A 22,119-nucleotide genomic window follows, 5' to 3' on the forward strand; every position below is an offset into this window, starting at 1 on the left:
ACGTCTGTGACGAGTATAAGTAAACTTCTGACGTCAACTGTACGTCCACGAATTCTAAAATTATCCGTTTTTTTAATTAGTTAATACGTTTTTTACATAATAAAATAATTATTAGTGTGGAATGGGGGAAAAAACCCGCGTTACTACCTGTTAACGTTCACGTCGCTCCAGAACTTGTTTACCAGATGACGTGCACGCTCTGCACTGGGCGTGGATGCTGATTGGACGTCGCGGGGCACGCACGTACAGCACGCACACAGCGTCACGTAATTACCGACCATGGCGGAATGTGGTCGAGTTGACAGCAACACAAGTCACACCATGGATAAAAGCATTACTCTTCCTCCCGATGAAATCTTCCGCAATTTGGAAAACGCAAAGCGCTTCGCCATAGATATCGGTACTTGGAAATATGAGCGCTTTCTTTCATTTTGCGGCAACTTTTGTACACACTGAGCTAATCTTCGTGTTTGTAGACCAGCTCTGCCGCATCCTTAATACTCTGACAAACACTAGACTTTAGGTGAAAGAAGACAAAGCTAATGGTAGCGGCTTAACTTTACACGCGATGTTAATTTGTTTGACAGCCAGTCAGTTTATTCTAAAGATGGAAGTCTGATGAGCTTTCGGGATTATCGTTTTACCTTTAAGCGGATGTGTGCCTAAACACAACCTGGCCAACTTTGACAAGTGCACGAGCCTGCACGTTAGCTGTTAGCTACTCCGTTATAAGAACTTATCTCTTTCAAGACAACATCAGAGTTTGTCACTTCATTGCTCGTTTTAAATGTCGATTCGCCCTGCTGTTTTCTTATCGGACATTATCGATGTTGTTTTGCTTTAACAGGTGGCTCTTTGACAAAGCTGGCTTACTACTCAACCGTCCAGCACAAGGTGGCCAAAGTGCGATCATTCGACCACACTGCAAAGGTACGGATGAAAAATACACTGTTTATGCTTTAAAATGCAACCACCCAAAAATATGAATCAGCACACTTGTAGGATGTTCATTCAGCCTTGTTTTGTTTTTGTTTGTTACTTAGAATAACAAAAACAAACAAACAAACAAACAAAAACATAGCAAAATCAGATCAAGTATTGGGAGAAGTGTGCTGACCCATCCTTACATCATCAGCTAGTACTCTGTACTTTTCACGAAGTACATGTCAGTACTTTCTTGCACCTCCTCTGGGTGTTATGATGTGCAGGATTTTTTGAGGTATATGCTCCACTATAAAAACCAAAGCTCTCCATCAATCTCCTTCTAATAATTTTAACTATAATTTTCAATTAGATTAGTATCTGGGTTGTTTGCTGACCATGTCACGGGGATGAGGAAAAGCTTTAACTGTAGCTTTGGGACGTCCGTAAAAATCACTTAATCATAATGATTGTCATCTCCCTTGGTCCTTTACATTAGATGCATTCCTACATCTTGAAGTCAAACTATTCAGCTACTAAATATATTTCTGAGTTGTTGTTTTTTTTTAATTTGATTTGCTACAGAGTTTAAAAATAAGTGCTGGCTGTGCATCCTTCAAGTGTAGCAATTCCACATTTTTTGTCAGGGCTTGTATCAGAAGCCAACATCTGGACTGCTTGAAGTACTCAGACATTTCTCTTCCGTATGTCTGTTTTCTAGGCGGCTGCTGGTGACAAGCTGTATGAAATATCAATGCAGGAGGAGGTGACGGCACGCCTGCACTTTATCAAGTTTGAAAATGCTTACATCGAAACATGCTTGGACTTCATTAAAGACCATCTAGTTAACACTGAAACCAAAGTTATCAAAGCCACAGGTGGAGGGGCACACAAGTTCAAAGAGCTAATCGAGAGGAAACTGGGACTCAAGTCAGTATATACAAATCAATGTTAGCCATCACCAAAAAAAACCCTTTACCTGTGCTGTATCATTCAGCATTTGTGGCAGTGTGCTAAAGTGTAGAAACTGTAGGTATAAATGGAAACAAAGGGAGCTACATTTCTAGCATATTCTGGGTGACCAGCCTTGAATTAACAATAGTCCTCCGTTCTTGTTGTAACCAGTGCACAAAGCAATATCCTGTCCTCTTCCTGTAAAACAGGAAATTGCACGACAAATTGTATGTTTTTTTTTACAGAGACCTTTGGAAGACCTTATAAAGACTCCTCTGGAAAATATTTAATATTTGATGGCTTCCCAAGTTTGGCAGCCTTCTTTTTTTGTATTGGCTAATTAAACAGACGACAAAAAAATCATTAATGTGATCGAGAGCGAGATACAGTTTCAGTTTTCCCAGTTTGTTACTCTAGTCATTTAATACAAAAAAGTAACGTATTTGCATCAGCTGGTGCTTGTTTGTAATTATTACCTGTGTAGCCAGTGTAGCTTGAAGAGTGTAAATTTGTAGTCACATTGAATTAGATCGTTTGTTATTGTTGGTGATGATGCTCACCTGTTTTTGTGCTGTACTGTGGCAGAGTGGACAAAGAGGATGAGATGACATGCCTCATCAAGGGCTGTAATTTTGTACTGAAGAACATACCACACGAGGCTTTCGTGTACGCCAAGCATGCCGACTCAGAATTCCGCTTTCAGACGACTAATCCAGACATCTTTCCTTACCTGCTGGTAAACATCGGCTCCGGGGTGTCCATAGTTAAGGTAATACAATAAATAAGTAAGAGAATAAAGAATGCTCCTTCTTGTGCTGCATCTGCATTCATTACATTGGAACATGTTTCCATTTCTTCCCATCCTTTGCATTTGCACAGATTTTAAGAGTATACTTTGTTATACTTTCCAAATACCCTGTTTTTCCCACATGTCTTTGTGTCCTCTTAAAAAGCTCAATTATAGAAACAACAGACAAATACTGGCTTTTTAAAAGGACTTAAGATGCAGTGTTTTTTGTTAAATAGAACATACTATCACTTCTCTCAATGATGCAGTAAAAATATAATATTAAGAGGTTATATGATCACTTTCATTTGATTTACTAGGTTCTTTTGTGATTAACGCACTACGCTGTATCACTTTTTTTCTCACTTTCTCCAGGTTGAATCAGAGGACAAATTTGAGAGAATAGGAGGAAGCTCAATAGGTGGAGGGACATTCTGGGGACTTGGAGCCCTTCTCACCAAAACAAAGGTATCCTGAGTAATGTGGACTGGTTTTATTACAAGTCATTTATCAGCAACTACTTAAATCGTGTATTTAAGGTTGTCTTGACTTTTTTTTTAAATTTATTTAAACCATAGAGATTTGACGAGCTGCTACAGTTGGCCTCGAAAGGTCAGCATGCAAGTGTTGATATGCTTGTTAAAGATATCTATGGAGGATCATACGGGTATTTGGGCTTGACTGGAGATCTTATAGCGAGCAGTTTTGGGAAGTCTGCTACTGCCGACAAAGGTGAGTCATGGACGAACAGGTTTCATTTAGCTAACCTGTAGTGTTATATAAGTGTTGAGTCACTCCTCATTTCATTACATTTTGCTAAAAAATAATGGGAAAACGTGCAATAATTTATGTATTATTATTTATTTATTTATTGTAATTTCTGTAAGTAGTATTAAAGAGGACTTTTCCAGGCTTCTAGAAGGACATTCAAAGCTCTTCTTTGGATGTTGGCTGTGTTTTTGTTCTCACACTGCTTCAATGGGAAGGCCAATTAATGGCTGATAATGAATCATTATATCTTGGTTTGTTTTCACTGCATTGTCAGTGTGTTTGGGTTCACACCCATGCTGGACAATTAAGTTGTTGCCAGTCAGATACTTTACATATTGCACTGGATGATGGATCAAAATCTTTCTGTGATCTCCAACACCACTGGCTGAAACACAGCCGCAAACCATTACAGAGCCTCCTCTGTGTTTCAGAGATGGCTATAGACACTGACTGCTGTATTTCTACTCTGAACTCATCTGTACATATTAAAAATGAATTTAAACAAAAAAATAAATAAAATCATATCCGTCACTCCATGTGACCTGTTGCCACTAATTTTCAGTTCAGTTCTAGTGTAATTTGGCATACCTCAGCCTTTTTGCCCCGTTTCCCCTCCTGAAGAGTGTCTTCTTGACAGCCACCCTTCCACTGAGACCGTTTCTAATGAGGCTTCAGTGAACTGTAGATGGATCAACTGAAGGGCCATATTTATCTTTGGATTTTTTCCTTTTTCTTAAGGCAGTGAGTTTCATATACTGTTCATCTGCTGTAGATATTTGGCATGCCACTTCTTCTTTTATCCTCCAGCTTCCTCAAATATTTCTAATGGGTACACTGCACAGCATGCTGCAGTATGCCAAGCCAGCTAATAGCTCTTTGGGAATCACCTGGTCGTTGCAAAAAAATATTATCTTATGCCTGTTAACTGTTATCTTTAGCATTTTTTTGTGGATTCAACTAAAGAAATGGGAGCAAATTATATGTTAAGTGGCAGGCTGCTAATAAGAAAGTGCCTAAAGGGTCAATTTAAAATTGTTTCTTTTTTAAGTTGTCTGTTATGTGTGGACACAACACTGGTTCATCCCTTTAGTTATATTGCGCTTTTGTTTAATTGCGAAAATAGTACAAAAACTGGGCTGAAAATGAGCATAAAGCAGTTAATGTCCAAAGAAAACTCTCAAAGACCTTCAAAAAGCTCAAAGAACGTTTTCCCAAGAAAAAATTAGAAACTTGCAAGAATGTGCATCTCATGGAAGCAAATTATAAAGAAATTGTGGGTGGTTAAAGACAGTACTGTGCATCCTTGTAATGTCAGACTCTAACAACTTGGTTATATATTGTGTTTTGTATTTGCAGCTTATTCATTTATCATGACAAAAAAAACACCTCACATCCTTTTAGTATGTTTTTAGTCCTAAAATGAAAGAGGCTTGCTCTGAAGATCAACAGCTGCAGGGCAACAGCTGCAGTAAGCTCAGATTATTCATGGTAAAATGTATTTCAGTGATGGCCTAGTTTCAAAGCGTAATATATCTGAATTTGCATTTAAACTCAAACCACACTAGTCCACCTCAGATTATTACATTTGAGTAGTTTCTTCCTCAGTATGTGGAAAAATGGCTTCTTCCTTTTTAACTGTCATATAATGGTGATTTTTAAGTGTAGTTACTGCAGTTTAAAGACGTAATTGATTTAAATAAATTGATTATAACCAGATACTTTTATTTCTCTAACAAGGCAGGATCCCTGTTCTTTTTTACCTTGTTAACTACTTCATGTGATGTTTTTGCTCAAAGACATATGAGCATGGCTGTCATGGCTGAGCATTTCTATTGGAATTGCAGCCCAGTTTAATGCCTAACAATCCTCTCACATGCCATATCTTTTAGGGAGGGTTTAACTTGTCAGAACTTGCAATTACAAACGAGTTTGAGCTAACATTAGTGACACCCTATATATTAGGTAATGTCAGGAAAAAAATATCCTATATAGAGCTTTTCTACTTAGTTTTCTACACATGCTTTCTATCTAACATCAACAGCAACTTGGGGTTTAGGATCTTGCCCAAAGATACTTTGGCAGACTGAAGACTGGAGACACCAACCTTCCAGTTAGTGAATGACCTGCTCTACCTCATGAACCAGGGCTGGTTTATTCATATATTACATATTGACTATACATATTAAAGGAGGAAATCGTGTTGAGTTGCTTCTAAGCCATACTTGGCCCTGTTGCCTCACAGCAAAAAGTTCTCACCCTGTCAGGTTTTCTTTGTGTGCTCCTGCTTCCTTCCATAGTCCAAAGACATGCACTTCCTGGGGTTAGGGGTTAAGTGATGATTCAAATTGCCCATAGGTGTGAATGTTACCATAAATTGGAAAAGTAGAAGAGGATGGATGGGTGAAAGCCAAACTCTATCATGATAAATTGAATTTTGTTGTCTCCAGGAAAAAAAAGCATCTAATATTTTTCAGTTTTATTACAGCTGCAGAATCAAATTGATGCCTCTTCATCCGGTGTTGTATTGGTGAATATTATGGAATAAAGGGATGGTGTTATCCCAGAAAATTCAACATCTTTTATAATTTATTGAAGTGAAGTCTGTAACTGTTCAGCTGCTACTGTTGAGCAATTATTGTAGGTAAGTAGTAATTCTAGGTTATAGTTCCAGTTTGAAAATTAAGGAAGTGTTTTAATATGTTTTTTTTTTTGTTTGTTTTTTTGTTGTTGTTGTTTTTTGTTTTATGGAGGCTATCACAGTGCCATCCCGGTGCTATTTATATACTAATATAAAGTCTTACCTCTTTTATGCCTTTATGTTCATATAACCTGCTCTGAATTTTAGACTTTTCTAAAGAAGACATGGCCAAGAGTTTACTCCATATGATCAGCAATGACATCGGGCAGCTGGCCTGTCTTTATGCCAAGCTTCACAACCTGTCCAGAGTGTATTTTGGAGGCTTCTTTATTAGAGGACACCCTGTTACCATGCACACAATCACCTATAGCATCAACTTCTTTACCAAGGCAAGCAAAACTTTGTGCTCTGACACAGAAACAACTTTACAAAAGGCAGTCGTCTATTTGTTTCATGTCAGTATAGCTGTGAACTGTACAATATTTAAACCACAGCCTTTTGACCTCCTCTTGCTTTGTTGTAGGGTGAAGTTCAGGCCTTGTTTTTGAGGCATGAAGGTTATTTGGGAACCATTGGAGCCTTTCTTAAAGGAGCAGAGGAAGACAGTAAGAAAGAAACAGCTAATGCCTGTTGTGGTTTTCAAACAACGATGATTGCACTTGACTGTTCTGCTTTGGTTTAGACAACAACCTGATCTAGTTGGTCTTTGACAGGGCTCTTGTTCTTATCTTATAATTTCTGCTGCTAACTATCCATCCATCCATCCATCTTCATCCGCTTTGTCCGGGGCCGGGTCGCGGGGGCAGCAGCCTAAGCAAAGAGGCCCAGACCTCCCTCTCCCCAGCCACCTCCTCCAGCTTATCCGGGGGAATACCAAGGCGTTCCCAGGCCAGCCGAGAGATATAATCTCTCCAGCGTGTCCTGGGTCTGCCCCGGGGCCTCCTCCCGGTGGGACATGCCTGGAACACCTCACCCAGGAGGCGCCCAGGGGGCATCCTTGTCAGATGCCCGAACCACCTCAGCTGGCTCCTTTCGATGTGGAGCAGCAGCTGCTCTACTCTGAGCCCCTCCCGGATGGCCGAACTTCTCACCCTATCTCTAAGGGAGAGGCCAGCCACCCTTCGGAGGAAGCTCATTTCTGCCGCTTGTATCCGCGATCTCGTTCTTTCGGTCACTACCCACAGCTCGTGGCCATAGGTGAGGGTAGGGACGTAGATCGACCGGTAAATTGAGAGCTTCGCTTTTACACTCAGCTCCCTCTTCATCACAACGGACCGGTGCAGCATCCGCATTACTGCAGCTGCAGCCCCAATCCGTCTGTCGATCTCCGGCTCCCTTCTCCCATCACTCGCGAACAAGACCCCGAGATACTTGAACTCCTCCACTTGGGGCAGGAACTCATCCCCGACCCGGAGTGGGCACTCCACCCTTTTCCGGCTGAGAACCATGGCCTCAGATTTGGAGGTGCTGATCCTCATTCCCGCTGCTTCACACTCGGCTGCGAACCGCTCCAGTGCGAGCTGGAGGCCCTCACCCGATGAAGCCAACAGAACCACATCATCTGCAAAAATCAGAGATGAGATTCTGAGGCCACCAAAGCGAAAGCCCTCCGCCACTTGGCTGCGCCTAGAAATCCTGTCCATAAAAATTATGAACAGAACCGGAGACAAAGGGCAGCCCTGGCGGAGCCCATCACCCACCGGGAACGAGTCCGACTTATTGCCGGCAATGCGAACCAAGCTCTTGCAACGGTTGTATAGGGATCGAATGGCCCGTAGCAATGGGCCAGACACCCCATATTCCCGCAACACCTCCCACAGGACACCCCGAGGGACACGGTCGAATGCCTTCTCCAAGTCCACAAAACACATGTAGACTGGTTGGGCAAACTCCCATGCACCCTCAAGTATCCTGGAGAGGATAAAGAGCTGGTCCAGTGTTCCGCGACCAGGACGAAAACCGCATTGTTCCTCCTGTATCCGAGGTTCGACTAACGGATGAACTCTCCTTTCCAGCACCCTGGCATAGACTTTCCCAGGGAGGCTGAGGAGTGTGACCCCCCTGTAGTTGGAACACACCCTCCGGTCCCCTTTCTTGAAGATGGGGACCACCACCCCGGTCTGCCAGTCCACAGGTACTGCCCCTGATCTCCACGCAACATTGCAGAGGTGTGTCAACCAGGACAGCCCTACAACGTCCAGAGCCTTCAGGAACTCGGGGGGGACCTCATCAACACCAGGGGCTCTGCCACCAAGGAGTTGTTTAACTGTCTCAGTGACCTCGCCCCCGGAAATTGGCGGGTCATTCCCCTCATCCCCAGACTCTGCTTCCTCCTCGGAAGACGTGTCAGTGGGATTAAGGAGGTCCTCGAAGTATTCCTTCCACCGCCTGACAATTTTCTCAGTCGACGTCAGCAGCGCTCCGCCAGCACTATACACAGTGCAGGTAGAGCACCGCTTTCCCCTCCTGAGACGTCAGAATCTCTTCGAGGCAGCCCGAAAGTCTTTTTCCATGGCCTCTCCGAACTCCTCCCACACCCGAGTTTTTGCTTCAGCCACTGCCCGAGCCGCATTCCGCTTGGCCTGTCGATACCTGTCGGCTGCCTCCGGAGTCACACAGGCTAACCAAGCCCGATAGGACTCCTTCTTCAGCCTGGTGGCTCCCTTCACCTCTGGTGTCCACCATTTGGTTCGGGGATTACCACCACGGCAGGCACCAACCACCTTGCGGCCGCAGCTCAATGCAGCAGCTTCGGCAATGGAGACGCTGAACATGGTCCATTCGGACTCAATGTCCCCAGTCTCCCTCGGAATGCTGTTGAAGCTCTGCCGGAGGTGTGCGTTGAAGATCTCGCGGACTGGGGCCTCTGCTAGACGTTCCCAGCACACCCTCACTACGCGTTTAGGTGCACCAGGTCTGTCCAGCGTCTTCCCCCGCCACCTGATCCAACTCACCACCAGGTGGTGATCAGTTGACAGCTCAGCCCCTCTCTTTACCCGAGTGTCCAGAACATATGGTCGCAGGTCTGCTGATACGATTACAAAATCGATCATCGACCTACGGCCTAGAGCATCCTGGTGCCACGTGCACTTATGGACACTCTTATGTTCGAACAGGGTGTTCGTTATGGCCAAACTGTGATTAGCACAGAAGTCCAATAACAGAGCACCGCTCGGGTTCAGATCAGGGAGGCCGTTCCTCCCAATCACGCCCCTCCAGGTCTCGCTGTCGTTACCCACGTGAGCTAACTAGTAGCTGCTAAATCCTTTATATCAAGTAGCTTTCTAGATTCAACCTGTGGTTGGACAGACTCTCTACTCCCCCGTCACGGACTGCAGCTGGACAAAAGTAGTCTTTTTTTTTTTCCTGCTCTTGAGATCCACTGCACGTTGAAGGCCCAATCTAACCAGAAGCTGCAGCACTAGTGCTCCTTCACTAAGCTCTTCAAGACTGCACAACAGGGACTACCTTTGCTAGTTGGAGTCCAAGATGGTGAAGTTAAAGTCCATCCACAGTGACCACTGGAACAGTTATGGGTATTCTGTGGGAAACATTAAAAGGATCACTGAAAACTTAACAGTATTATGAGAATTTTTTTGGAAGCAGTTTTTAGTGAGATTAAGTATAAATAAAATCTGTGGAGGTGGTCCTTGACAAAAACACATTTCATAAACTGCCATAATAGTATATTAAAGGAATGGTGTATCATCAAAGACCAATAACGGTAACGTTTAAATACGTTAACTTTGCAAAAGACTTGTTTAAATATTAACTGTAATGATATTAAAATTCTCTGTAATCCAAACAGTGTTTGGTAAATATATTAACGTTTACATTTTTTCTCCTCTAGATCCAAACCAGTATAGCTGGGGTGAGAATTACGCAGGTAGCTCAGGTCTGATGAGCGTTTCTCCTGACATGAATCCTATGCAACGTGCTCGTAGTGGAACGGTGAGTCCACAGTGAGTTAGAGATTTGTGGTATCTGAAGACCTGAGGCTGGGCCACGTAGCACAACATGGCACATCAGCCCTCATTTGCTAATGTTTTTTTTCTTTACATCCTTTTCCATCTAATTATTGATAAGTTTGTCTATAAACTTCAATTAATGTTTTCGTTTTTGATGGAGATGCCATCATTATTGTTCTCGCTGAATACAAAGTCATAAAAAATTCATTCCGTTCATCTTTGTATTCTAATTTTTTTCCCATTTTCTGTCCACACACTCTTCTAACTCTCTCCTTCAGTTTCCTGTAAGTACCTCTGCCTGCTTTGCTTGTTTGGTGGTTTGATGGCACATTGGTTGTGTTCAACACGTCGTGTAACTGCAAACACTTAAACAGTTGTTGTGACAGGCATTCATTTGTGTGTTCACATTAGATGAACAATAGAAAATAATAGGTTGTTTGATGGTTTTAAAAGATGTGAAGTGTTTCAGGTGTGCACTTTGCTTTTTTTGTAATACCTTGAGCTTCTAGGCCACTGTAGTAGCAGGAGCAGCTATGTGCCCTCCCCACTCCCAGTCTCCCTCCCTCAGCCCACAATCACTGAAATACCCTTGTGCCCAACTTGCATTCACTAGTTTTCATTACTGCAGACTTCTTTGCTTTTCTTTCCTCTCGAGAAACCATCAGCAGATGTACTAAGTTCTTTAAAAGGAAAGGACTTCCTCTAATGGACTATTGATTGTGTCCATTTAATGAATCTGTTGGCTTTCATTGGCTTTTAGAGTTAAATTCTGGTTTAACCTCTCCTCTTTACTACATCTCACGCTCATCGTTTTTGTTGACACACTGAAGAAAAAATACTGACATGAGTGCCACAAAGAAGGGGAAATATTTTAAAATACATCCTGGAATGATGGTGTTTAAGAAGGGTAGTGGGAATAGGCTTGTACAATTTAACAGCTGGAATAAACGTCAAGTTATCTGAGTGGTTAGGCTTTTATCCATAAAAGCCTTTTATGGGCAAGGCGTGATAGTGTGAATGTTTTCTGTGTCTTTGTTGTACAGTTTGACATGTTGGAGATGGACCGTCTGGAGAGGCAACTGGTGAACCTGCCTCTGCTGCAAGACCCTTCCTCTTACATCCCTGACACTGTGGACCTCACAGAGGATGCTCTGGCCCGTGAATACTGGCTATACTGCTTCGAAGAGGCCCTAGATGGGGTAGGATGGCATCATAGTTGTAATAGCAAGACAAATGTGGTAAATATCTGCAAAATTATTCTTAAAAAATGGGGAAAAAACACAATGACAAAAATCAAGTCGGAGCCCAGCATTCGGCTTTGAAATCGAAGGTATGAATTCTAAGGTGTCTGTTTCTATTAATATTTTAACTCTGTCAGATTAGACAGCTACAAAGTAATGTTGTCTTCTCATTACTATAGACATGACTGACTGCACGTTCTTCCCACGTTACTCATGCATGCAGCATCATGAAGAGCTGCTAGCTAGTAATTTCCAGTAAAGAATGTAAACACAATGGGAACCAAAGCAGTGTTTGTAATGCTATCTGCCAGTCTAGTCACAGTTCCACCTGACTGCACTGGCAGCATCGTTGGCTGTCAGACTGCTCTGTGTTTATTTTGGTCAACCTCAATTAAATTGCTCAAAATAATTCTAACATGCCAGTCTTTCTGTTAGGACGTACTGAGGGATCTCAGATGAGGCATAGGTTCTCATAGATTGTGACACATCATGCAAGACAAAAAGAAAATGTTGTGCATGACATCCATTTTTTTCCTTCTGAACCCAAAGAAATTATCCCATCTTTGCTCATAATTGGGTTGATATATAGTGTAGTTTGATTTTTGGGTCACTGTTGGGGAGATCTGTCTCTTATGTGGTGGGATCTTTTTTTTAACAAAGGAATGAATTTTGACATGATCCTGGTCTGACAGTAAAGCTTCACGTTTCCCTTTTGGATCTGGGAAAAGTTCTAGTCGAAATATTTGCCATTTACATGGTGATGTATACACATTTCTTTTATTTCTTTGCTCAAAAGTTGAAGTGTTTTTTGATTACTTTTTTTTTTTGGTCCTTGAGCAGGTGGTTAAGAGAGCTGTAGCGAGTCAGCCTGACATGCCGGAGGCAGCCCTGCGTGCTGAGAAGTTCCGTCAGAAATACAGACACAAGCTTCAGACCCTTCGTCAACAGCCGTTGTAAGGACTGCTAGTGGCTCTGCTACTGCATCTAGTTTACTCAGAGGTTGCTTTAAGTCGAACTCTTTCTTCACCGTCTGCATTAGTTTCATCTCTTTATACCGGCAAAATCTTGATGTTGATCCTGTTTACTCTTTCAGTTTTTAGGACTGGGCTGCACTCCATAAGTGTGGATTAGTAATAGAATCACAGCACTAGGTCTGTAACAGTCTATAAAATTTAAAGAAGAAATACTTCCAAATTCCAGATATTTATATATTTTAACTTTCTAATAGTTTATTTCAGAACATTAAAAAAGGGGGGGAAACTGTGGAAAAGTGCTTTGCATTTATTATCCCAGCCCGGTTGTTTCTATATGTTTCTCTCTTGCTAACATAGAGTGCTTCTCTTCTCACCTAGTGCTTATGGATCCCTCACTGTCAGAAGTTTGTTAGACACGAGGGAACACTGTTTAAACGAGTTCAACTTTCCTGATCCCTACTCTAAGGTGAAATCTATCAAATGTGTTGTTTTGCTTTTATGCACCTTTCTTGAATTTTACAGCTGAATTGGCCTTTAGTGACCAATGTCATGACTCTGTAGTTTTCTTTTTGTTGACTTTGTTTTTGTTGTATTGTTTTTTTTGTATTTCAGATTAAACAGAGGGAGAATGACATTGCTCTCAAGTACTATCAAAAGGCAGTGAAGTCCTTGGATGAGCTGAGCTGGGAGGAGAAACAGTTTGCCCTAGTCCAGGGTGTCCTGGCTGGGAATGTCTTTGACTGGGGAGCCAAGGCCGTGTCAGAGTGAGTGGTCTTTTTTTCATCTCTTGCTGGGTTCATAGATTACATCAACCCAGCTGCACAAGCTTTTAGAGACACAAAACATTTTAGCCTCAGTCTTGAAGTTTTGTTATTTTTTGGTAAACTGTTGCTGGTTTGAGCTCACTTTAGTCTGTTTCGTTTTGACACTTACAGCGTCCTGGAATCTGACCCCGAGTTTGGGTTTGAGGAGGCTAAACGACAGCTGGAAGGTATCCAAGTACTTTAACACAATTGCAGTTGCAACTGCACTGCAGAAGTATTGTTAACTACACGTTAGCAGGGCATAAGCACTGTCAGAGGTCTATCTGTGTCTCAGTCCATGCAAGCACATTGTGTGCAATGTGAGGGTCAACTGTGTTTCATAAGCACTCAGACAGACAGAACGTTTAGGCTTATTTTTATTATACTAACATGTCTCCTTGCTTCTCTCACTTGCTCTTACATTTTATCTCCTTCCAGTCAGGATGTGAGAGATGAGAAGACCGAGGAACCAAATTCAAACTTTTGTTCCTCTTAAGTAACTTGGTTAGTTTTAATGTCATCACATGGGTACACCTTGGGTTGATTGGATTGGATTTCCAATCACATATTAGTTTAAGGAGAGAGAAAAAACATTAAGCCTTAAGATAGCATATTGAAAATCTCCCAGCATCACATGACAACTGAAGCATGAAAATGAACTTTTAAGTGCAAGTAAATATTGTTGTACAGCTGGTGTGGAGGCAGATTGATATTTTCAAGAGGAAGGTATCTGTTTAGTTTGACATCACTTCAAACATTTCCTATAAGCTGTGTGCCTTTTTGCTTGCTGTTACACCTTCTGATGTCTGCACTGTCGGATTTTAGACCTGCTTTTATGCCTCTTGGTGGTCAGACTGACATTTGCATTTTCTTTTTTATTCCCCTCTCAGAGCGGCCATGGCTCGTTGATTCCTATGACCAGTGGCTTGAAAGACTAAAGGTCAGATTCATTCTGTTGGTCTTCACACTCACAAGCTGTTTTCACATGTGATCTTAGGGCAATATCTATAAAATCAGGCCTGGATCTTGGCTGAAGTTGTGCATTTTTACATGCATCACACAGCAGCAGACAGTTTGATTCAGACATGTTTTCACCTCTGTGTTGGATATAAGTGTATTCTTTCATTGGATGTCTCATTAGAAATTAAGCAAACTTTGTTTCCCTTTGGATCTGACTATGTGATTGAAGCTTTTTCACACATGTACTGCAGTCATGTACCTTTCTAGACGTTTCCCTGGAGGAGCTTCGTGTGAAAACACAAACTGAGACAATAAATGGTCTTAAACCTACCATAAACACCTTATGTTCAACACTTTTTGAACTAGGGATAAGCATGTTTTGATGAACCACAAAGGGATAACATCTTCTGGGTGGTCATTAGTAGTGTTTTGCATACTTGCAGGAATGTTTCTGTGTTTTATTTTCTTGATAATTAATGGCTGAATGTCATCCATCCTGGTTTTCTCTTGCAGGGTCCTCCTCATAAGTGTGCCTTGTTTTTCGTAGATAATAGTGGAGTAGACATCATTCTAGGGGTGATGCCTTTTGTAAGAGAGCTTCTCTCTCGAGGAACAGAGGTAGGAAACTGACAGAATAATTACAAAAAGAGAGTATTTGGTCAGATGTTCATTAAACTCTGCAATGATTCTACTGTTTAGGTGGTTTTGGCCAGCAACTCTGGTCCAGCTCTGAATGACGTGACGAATGGTGAACTGCAGATACTGACAGAAAGAATTGCTGCTATGGATCCCGTCATTGAGTGAGTGTATATAAGTGATTTTAAATGTGGTTATTGATGAGACAAACTCTTTAGGGTATAGATTTTTATTATTGACCTAAAGGACTAGATAAATTCCAATTTGCTTTAGTTGTTTGCTATAAATTAGTTTTACTTGTCATTTTAGTTTTACACATCTGAACAGTGATAAACATGAACATGCTTGTTTTTTTAAATCTTGGGCCATAGTGACTGTATTGAGAGCAAAACAACAAATAGTTGTGGAGATGTGAATGACTGATTAAAAACAACCTTCACCCCCAAAGATACAATAAATGACAAATAGCTTGTACTAACAGCTCATTCTTAAGGGTGAGCTGCCTTGCATTGTAAACAAAAACATTACTCATTAGGAGCTAGCATGAGCAACAAAATCCTTGTTGTAAATAATACTGTACACATGGCTGATGTCTACAAAGCACTGGGCTGTGGTGTGTTTGTTGTTGTGTAGGGCTGGCCTGAGAGAGGACAGGTTGCTGCTGGTGCAGAGCGGTTCCAGTTCTCCGTGTTTGGATCTGAGGTTAGTTGTTTTAGTTTGCATTGAACTTTTTAAATATTTTTTTAAATACTTTAAGTAAGATTTCTGCAAACTGCAGCCTGAAGCTGACAGAATGAGCTCCTCTTGCTATGAATGCATGCATCCAAGCTTCAGTCCATGTCTGTCGAATGAATGAATTAATAAGCACATTACATTTGACCTCCACAGCACTGATGGATGAACTGACTATTTTTTTCCAAAATGCCAAAAAGTCCCGTGAAGTGATAAGAACAAGGTTAATCTGCTTTCAGACCTGTGATACTAATATTCTCTCATACAGGCCATTCTGGATTCACTTTAAAATGTTCTCACTACTTTTAAAAACCTATTTGTTTTTGGTTGTTTGCAGGTATGGTTGACGAGAGTACCTTGACTTTTTGTTATGCAAACACAGTCTTATTCGCTTTGTCTATTTGATTTTTTTCTTTGTATTTATTGTTGATTTAGTCACTAATATGTATAGTGTATATTTTGTATAACCTGTACAGCACTTTGATCAACTGAAGGTGTTTAATATGTGATGTAGACTCTGACCTGATATGACTTGACTTCTCTTGGCTCTGTATGTATAATACTGATATTAAAGTAATCAGCATAAGATAATAATATCACATTAGTGATGGCGGGAGAGCCGAATACTGATAAGATAGTTCCTTGTTTTTGGACCATGTGATAGTCGTGGCTGTGCTTCTATAATGATAAAAATAATAGTGCAAAGTGTGGCTAACATAAGCTGTTAATTGACTCCTTGGGGAGGAGGAGTAAGATAAACTGATTAAAGCCCCTGTCCTGACAAGAAATCAGGTGATTCTACGTCTTTGTTGTTTCCCAGCCGCCTGGACAAAGTTTTGGCAATGGTTGTGCGGGAGCGGCAGACCGACCTGGTGATCATCGAGGGAATGGGTCGAGCCATTCACACCAACTACTACGCCATGCTCAGCTGCGAGAGCCTCAAGATGGCCGTTATCAAAAACTCGTGGCTGGCCGACCGACTGGGGGGAAAACTGTTCAGCGTGGTCTTCAAGTATGAAGTACCAGCCGGGAAACCAAACAAGGACTGCGGTGCTTTTTCTCCTTCCTGAACGTGACAGAAGCAGTTTGAGTTGAAGCTCTGAATGTAAGGAGGATGATCGTATACTGCCACTGAGTGAACAACCGATTTTAACGCTGACTGTTAAAAGTTTATGTGGGTTTTTAAGGGTGATCATTAATTGGGAGATTTGTATGTTTCATTTTAAAGTCGACTTTTGGCTTCATGAACATATTGCTTTCTTGCACATCCATCAAGTTTTCTGTTGAATCATATCATAGCTATCAGTACTACCAGTTTATATACATAGCTTTTATTTTGAAAATGTGCGCCTGTCATTCCCAACATGGCTGTGTACATCTAAGGGATTTGACTTTTTGGCTAGATAGAGACAGCAGCAGGAATAATTACAGCTTTCAGTGGTGAGACGTTTTTAATGTGCCTTAAGGTTGATGTGATTTCACTCACTCAGTTTTGCATTTAATTCCTGTTGTAGGTGTCATGTTACACAAATGTCAGTTTTTTCCAGCACTCTCAGGCCATAGACAAAGAAAAACTCACATTTCTTTTTATGACATTCACTCCACTAATCGAATTGAAATTAAGAATCACTGTCATTGTCATTTATGTAGCTGTTGATGTGGAATCAGGGGAGATCAGCTTGATCAGTGGGAGAAGCAGCACTTTATCACAGCAATTCAAGAAACCTACAGTGTTCCTCCACAAGGTGGCAGTATTCTACTGTGATGTAGATTTTTAGTCTTTAAGTCTTTCCAAAGGTGCTTGGTGTCAAAATTAACACAGCATATTTCAGGTTCAGTAAACTGTAAGCATCACATGGAACTTGATGTCACTGAGCTGGCTGTGGCATGAGTCCATGCATTCACTGTAATTACCTGGCATGTACAAATACACACTGCAGTCCATCCCAGAGTCAAAAGATATTTGTTTTAAGGCAATAATATGGCAGCTTCTAGTTGTAACAAACATCAAACCTGATGTGAAGTGGTTTATTGTATTGTTAACTTCATCACAAAGGTCTAAATTCAAGGCAGGCTCTGATTAAAAACATTCTTGGTATGAAAATATCTCCCAAAGTCACAGTTGCTTCACTTCTGTACTCATATTGCAATATTGTATTTTTCATTTGTACATATATGTGATATACAATTTTGTGCATGTGTATGTGTGTGTGTGTGTGTGTGTGTATATATATATATATATATGTATGTATATATATATATATGTATATATGTATATATATATATATATATATATATATATATATATATATATATATATATATATATATATGAGAAATTACATCACTTCAGTTAAGCACACCAAGCACAATTTTGAGTATTATTATTCTCTTGACAATCAATTTTAATTAAATGGTAGAAACCTATATTTTACCTTTGTGAGTGTGTGTGCGTGCGCGCGCGCGCGCGTGTTGCATTTTCTTTGTAGATGTGTCAGAAGAGTTTTGAACTGAGTAGAGAAATCGGGAAAGTTGAAAGTTGCCCCATATTAAAAAAACCAAACATGCCCCTGGCAGTATGAAAGCTCAGCACCCTAGTATGTGGCAGTTGATGCCTGCTGGGGAGCTTCAAGCTGATAATGCATGAGGAGGCCTGGCAGGGGGTCCTCCTGCTTTCTCTCTTGCTCATCACTCCCACTGCCAAAACCCACACGCAACCAGTTCTTCAGCCTGCCCTTATGGATGTGGTGACATCTGCTTATAGCCTATGAAAGGTCTGCTCGGGTGGAGGTTTTGTTTTTATTTTTTTGCTAGTTTTGGGGGGGTTTTTTTTACACTTTCCAGTGCAGACAGGGTTGTCTATCCATCAGTGCAGTCATGCACACATCATGAGATAATGGGCACCCCTTGCCTCCTACAAGCTGTCTAGGTCCTACATAGGACCTAGACAGCTTGACAAAGTTTGGCTAGCTTGATCCACAGAACTGACACACCTGATGCTGTATGACTACCATCAGTGTTTGATCATAATCTGTGTACATATACACCACTCTGCTGTTTTGTACACAGTGATCAACTCACATAATGAACATTTATTTCCACCATCTTTAAAAATGCACGTGATTAACAGAGAAAGATTTTTAAAAAAGAAAAAATGTCTAATTTATGCCAATTATTTAGTATTAATTGAAATATTCAGATGTAGCCTGTTAACAATCAATTCATTCCATAAATCATTACATTTCTTTTAATCTTGCATGATGCCAGTAGCTGTCCACAGCTGTTTTTAACAATAACAGCTATGAATGAAATTTATAAATGTCAGTATTGATGCTGATGGTCCCGACAACCCCTGGTGTTTCAAATCATACCAGACTCGTTGTTTGTAGCCATTCGGTATTTTTATAAAAAGCAGGGGTTGTTGGTTCGAGATCTGCCACTGAAAAAAGTAGTTTGTATAGAAAAGAAACAGCCTCATCTTGCTCGATGGCTAAATCTTATTCTTTACAATTTTTATAATGACTACTGTTTTTGTTTTAAAGAAATGTCAGTGTTGTGACAGCGTAGCGTGCAGCTGTAGCATATTGGACTGTATTTGGTTAGCGGTCTAATGGGGGCAAACTGGCAATCGGGACATCCTTAAGCTGTTTGAATTTAGGGTGAACTGCTCAAAGCCACTTCAAACATAGGCTCTGGCTCCAGGGAACAGGAACTCCCATTTGGTAACAGGAAAGCCTGTTAGATAATCCACTCTGGATACACACAGTATCTGGGTGAAATGTTGCTACATACAAAAAAATAAATGTTTTCCCCAAACAAGCAGATGACTAACATTTAACTAACAAAATGCTAAACTAAAAGATCTACAAGTACAAGATGGACTGGCACCAAACATTCACGGTTACCAGAATGTTACAAATTGGTTCAAAGGAAGTGAAAACTAGCATGTAAGACATCTGGAGGTTAATTGGCATTCATGGAAAATCAAGAAAACAAAGCAAACATAAAGAGATGTGAAAAAACATACTGAAACAAACTTAGTGAAATCAGAGACTTACAATGACACCACTCTAAATTATGCCAACATGTTTGATCACCTAGAAACCTTTTTTTATAGATTTGGAGAAGGAAATAAAACCTGTTGTGTTTCTTAATTCTGCGGGTATTCAGAAGAAACTCACTGCCATCTTTACAAAGTTCTCTAGTAGATATGCACGGATTGATTTATTTTTCGTAATGAACTCATTAAGTGACGGAGAGCATACTATGAACAATTGTAGACACAAATAAAATGTCTATAAAGTTAATCAAATTTGGAAAAAAACATGTTTATTTAAAAACGTACAGTTATGATTTGACTTTTTGCATGATATTTTTAAGGCCTGCTTATAAAGTCTTTCTACTGACTGTAATGTGGCCCAACTTGTAGGTCATTTAAGTGAGAATGATGGCCTTGATGCACATTTTGATATGCTAATGATTCCTGCTTAAATGACACTTAAAACAGTTTGTAACTTTTCAAAGCATGCAATACAAACGCAACAGCTAAAAAGAATGCCAAATAATTAAAGATGATGAATATTATAATTTAAAATATTAGAACTATTAGAGACATCAACATTTTAGCATTTTCCTCATACTGCAGACTGACAGAGATGGTGGGTGGCTGTGGGTTCTAGGTTTCAAGATTCAGTACATTATACTGAGGGAACAAATTACACATGCATGCATACTTATATTAGCATTGTATTATGTCAGCCGGTCATCAATAATCTGACCTAAATGAGTAGTTGGTTTGATGTTGTGAAAATCAAACCAACTACTTCACCAAACACTTGACAAGGCACAAAAACGACTTCAAAAAACCTCAGCAGCTGCAGTGGAACAGACCATTTGTCACCTTTTGTTTTTGTACAACTTTCCAATTATAGATAAGGCTCATAACACACTGATACCACAGCCCCAGTGAGACAGTGACGCATTGACTGTTACTGTTTGCATAACACAAATCACTGTAGTTACAGTAAACACAGTCGTTTGAAAAGAAGTTTTCTTCTCAAGTTTGAATTTCAACACGCTGTGGCTGAACCTTTTGTGACTCTGAGCAACAATAACATCAATTAAATCAATCACGTGACCTTAAACATACAACATGACAATGTGGGTACCGCCACTGTTTTAGATAAATGGCTTTTCTGGTTTTACCTGTGGAAGTGGTAAATAGAATTTTTTCTCACACATCTGAGTTTTTTCACTCAAATGTTATCCACTACTGACTTATTCTTTCTTTTAGAAATGGTGGAATTTAGTGTTCGAGGAGCACAGTGAGTTTGCAGAGGGGTGAAGTGCTAAAATGGCCTTCAAAAAGGTCGCATGTCTCAATTTTCAGCAACTTCACTGGTAAAAAAAAAAAAACCCAAGATAGTTCAGTTTTTGTTTATTTTATTGAGCTTGGCTAACTGCTCATTTCTTTTACTGACACTTTGGTATTAATTATACAACACAGCCTTGTATCTTGTATTACTTTTAGGTGCCTTTTCAACTCATTGTAATTTTTATGCATACTCAATCACAACACATCGTTATTCAAATTGATGGGAGGTACATCATCATCATCATTGGCAGCTTGTAATTTAGTTGCTGCTGTGACAATAAACAGTGAAAATATCATCAGCTGTTTAATTTGTTACAGCAGTTGTGTTTCATCTGGTATATACATCAGTCTGACACAATATTGAAAACCTATGACGGATTTTTCTGTTACACTGCAATGTGTTCTGGGAAATCTGGGTTCCTGTAACATCCTCCTATGTTCACATACCACCCACTGCACACCCTACAGTGGTTGGTACTGAACGGGATGATGTGCGCACCATATAAAACTGCTTGGGAATGGCTCAAGCATTACAACAAAGGGCTCAAGTCCTGCTTCCAAACTTGCCAGATCCAATTCAGCTGAACATCAGCATGTGTTGTAATAAGCTTGATACCAACAGGCCTCACTCTCAAACCCCACGGCCAAAAAGAAATAAATAGAAGAGGCCTTCCCAGCAACCAGTGTTCTTGCTTTATTGGGTGAGAACTGTTTGGTGGCAAGTTAATGGCCTACACAATATTAGGCAGCTGATCACTGGATGTATATGTTATTAGTTGAGAAAGTTTATTTCAAGCAGAACTGCTGTAGAAGTATTTTTAAAAGGGAATTACAAAGCTCCCCCAAAAAACATCACCCTCCTATATTTCCATCGTAAATCTGCAGCTGTTCTTCAGAATCCACACTGCTGTAAAATCCAAGCCTGTGAGAATACGTTCTGATTCCAGCATGTGCACCACCAACTCCCATCATGAGCTCTCAAAAAGAATTTTTAGTCTCACAGAAGTCACACAGGAGCTACAGGGGTCCCATTAAAATGCTATCTTTGACTGCTCATATCATTCTGCACCTGACATACACTGTAAGTATGAAGCAATATGTGGAAATTTAAATCTGAAGAAAATACAGTCAGTGTTCAAATGTTTTTAGGTAGTTTCAGCAGTAAAGCACCCAAAAGTGTGTCAGTTGTTGTCTGAACTGATGCTGGAATCTGTTTGTGGAGAGGTGCTGGCCAGAACTATTTCTTGTGTCATTTGGTGGAAAAGTAAATGTGCTTCAAATTTCAGAACTCCGCTCCAACTTGTGATTTCTGTTTTCTGCCTCTCGGGCCGCTCGATCAAGCTCAAACAGAAATAGTCACC

At 40.6% G+C, this 22,119-nt stretch overlaps 1 protein-coding gene across 2 annotated transcripts; it reads left to right on the forward strand.

Annotated features, from left to right (window-relative positions):
* Positions 1–270: 270 nt before the first annotated feature.
* On the forward strand, positions 271–17,605 carry pank4 (pantothenate kinase 4 (inactive)). 2 transcript variants are annotated; one of them, XM_080892790.1, is made up of 19 exons: positions 271–400; positions 848–930; positions 1,643–1,851; positions 2,461–2,644; positions 3,038–3,130; positions 3,241–3,394; positions 6,279–6,460; positions 6,595–6,676; positions 9,922–10,022; positions 11,083–11,238; positions 12,121–12,233; positions 12,633–12,720; positions 12,867–13,018; positions 13,190–13,245; positions 13,948–13,997; positions 14,531–14,635; positions 14,717–14,817; positions 15,287–15,355; positions 16,206–17,605. In XM_080892790.1, exons 1-19 carry the CDS (start codon positions 280–282, stop codon positions 16,453–16,455), a joined length of 2,349 nt encoding a protein of 782 aa, XP_080748916.1. In that variant the 5' UTR covers positions 271–279; the 3' UTR covers positions 16,456–17,605. The 2 variants fall into 2 exon arrangements, with proteins under 2 accessions (XP_080748916.1, XP_080748917.1); XM_080892791.1 differs by having other exon boundaries at positions 345–400; positions 1,643–1,687.
* Positions 17,606–22,119: the final 4,514 nt, after the last annotated feature.

This window comes from Rhamphochromis sp. 'chilingali', assembly GCF_963969265.1.
Source record: "Rhamphochromis sp. 'chilingali' genome assembly, chromosome: 9".
Taxonomy (NCBI): Eukaryota; Metazoa; Chordata; class Actinopteri; order Cichliformes; family Cichlidae; genus Rhamphochromis; species Rhamphochromis sp. 'chilingali'.

What these genes read in the sequence shown, in the direction of transcription:
- pank4 (XM_080892790.1), top strand. Translation starts at nt 280, where the DNA reads ATGGCGGAATGTGGTCGAGTTGACAGCAACACAAGTCACACCATGGAT. An exon ending in CCGGGGTGTCCATAGTTAAG is followed by an intron (nt 2,645 to 3,037) that starts GTAATACAATAA and finishes CACTTTCTCCAG; the next exon opens with GTTGAATCAGAGGACAAATT. An exon ending in TAAAGGAGCAGAGGAAGACA is followed by an intron (nt 6,677 to 9,921) that starts GTAAGAAAGAAA and finishes TTTCTCCTCTAG; the next exon opens with ATCCAAACCAGTATAGCTGG.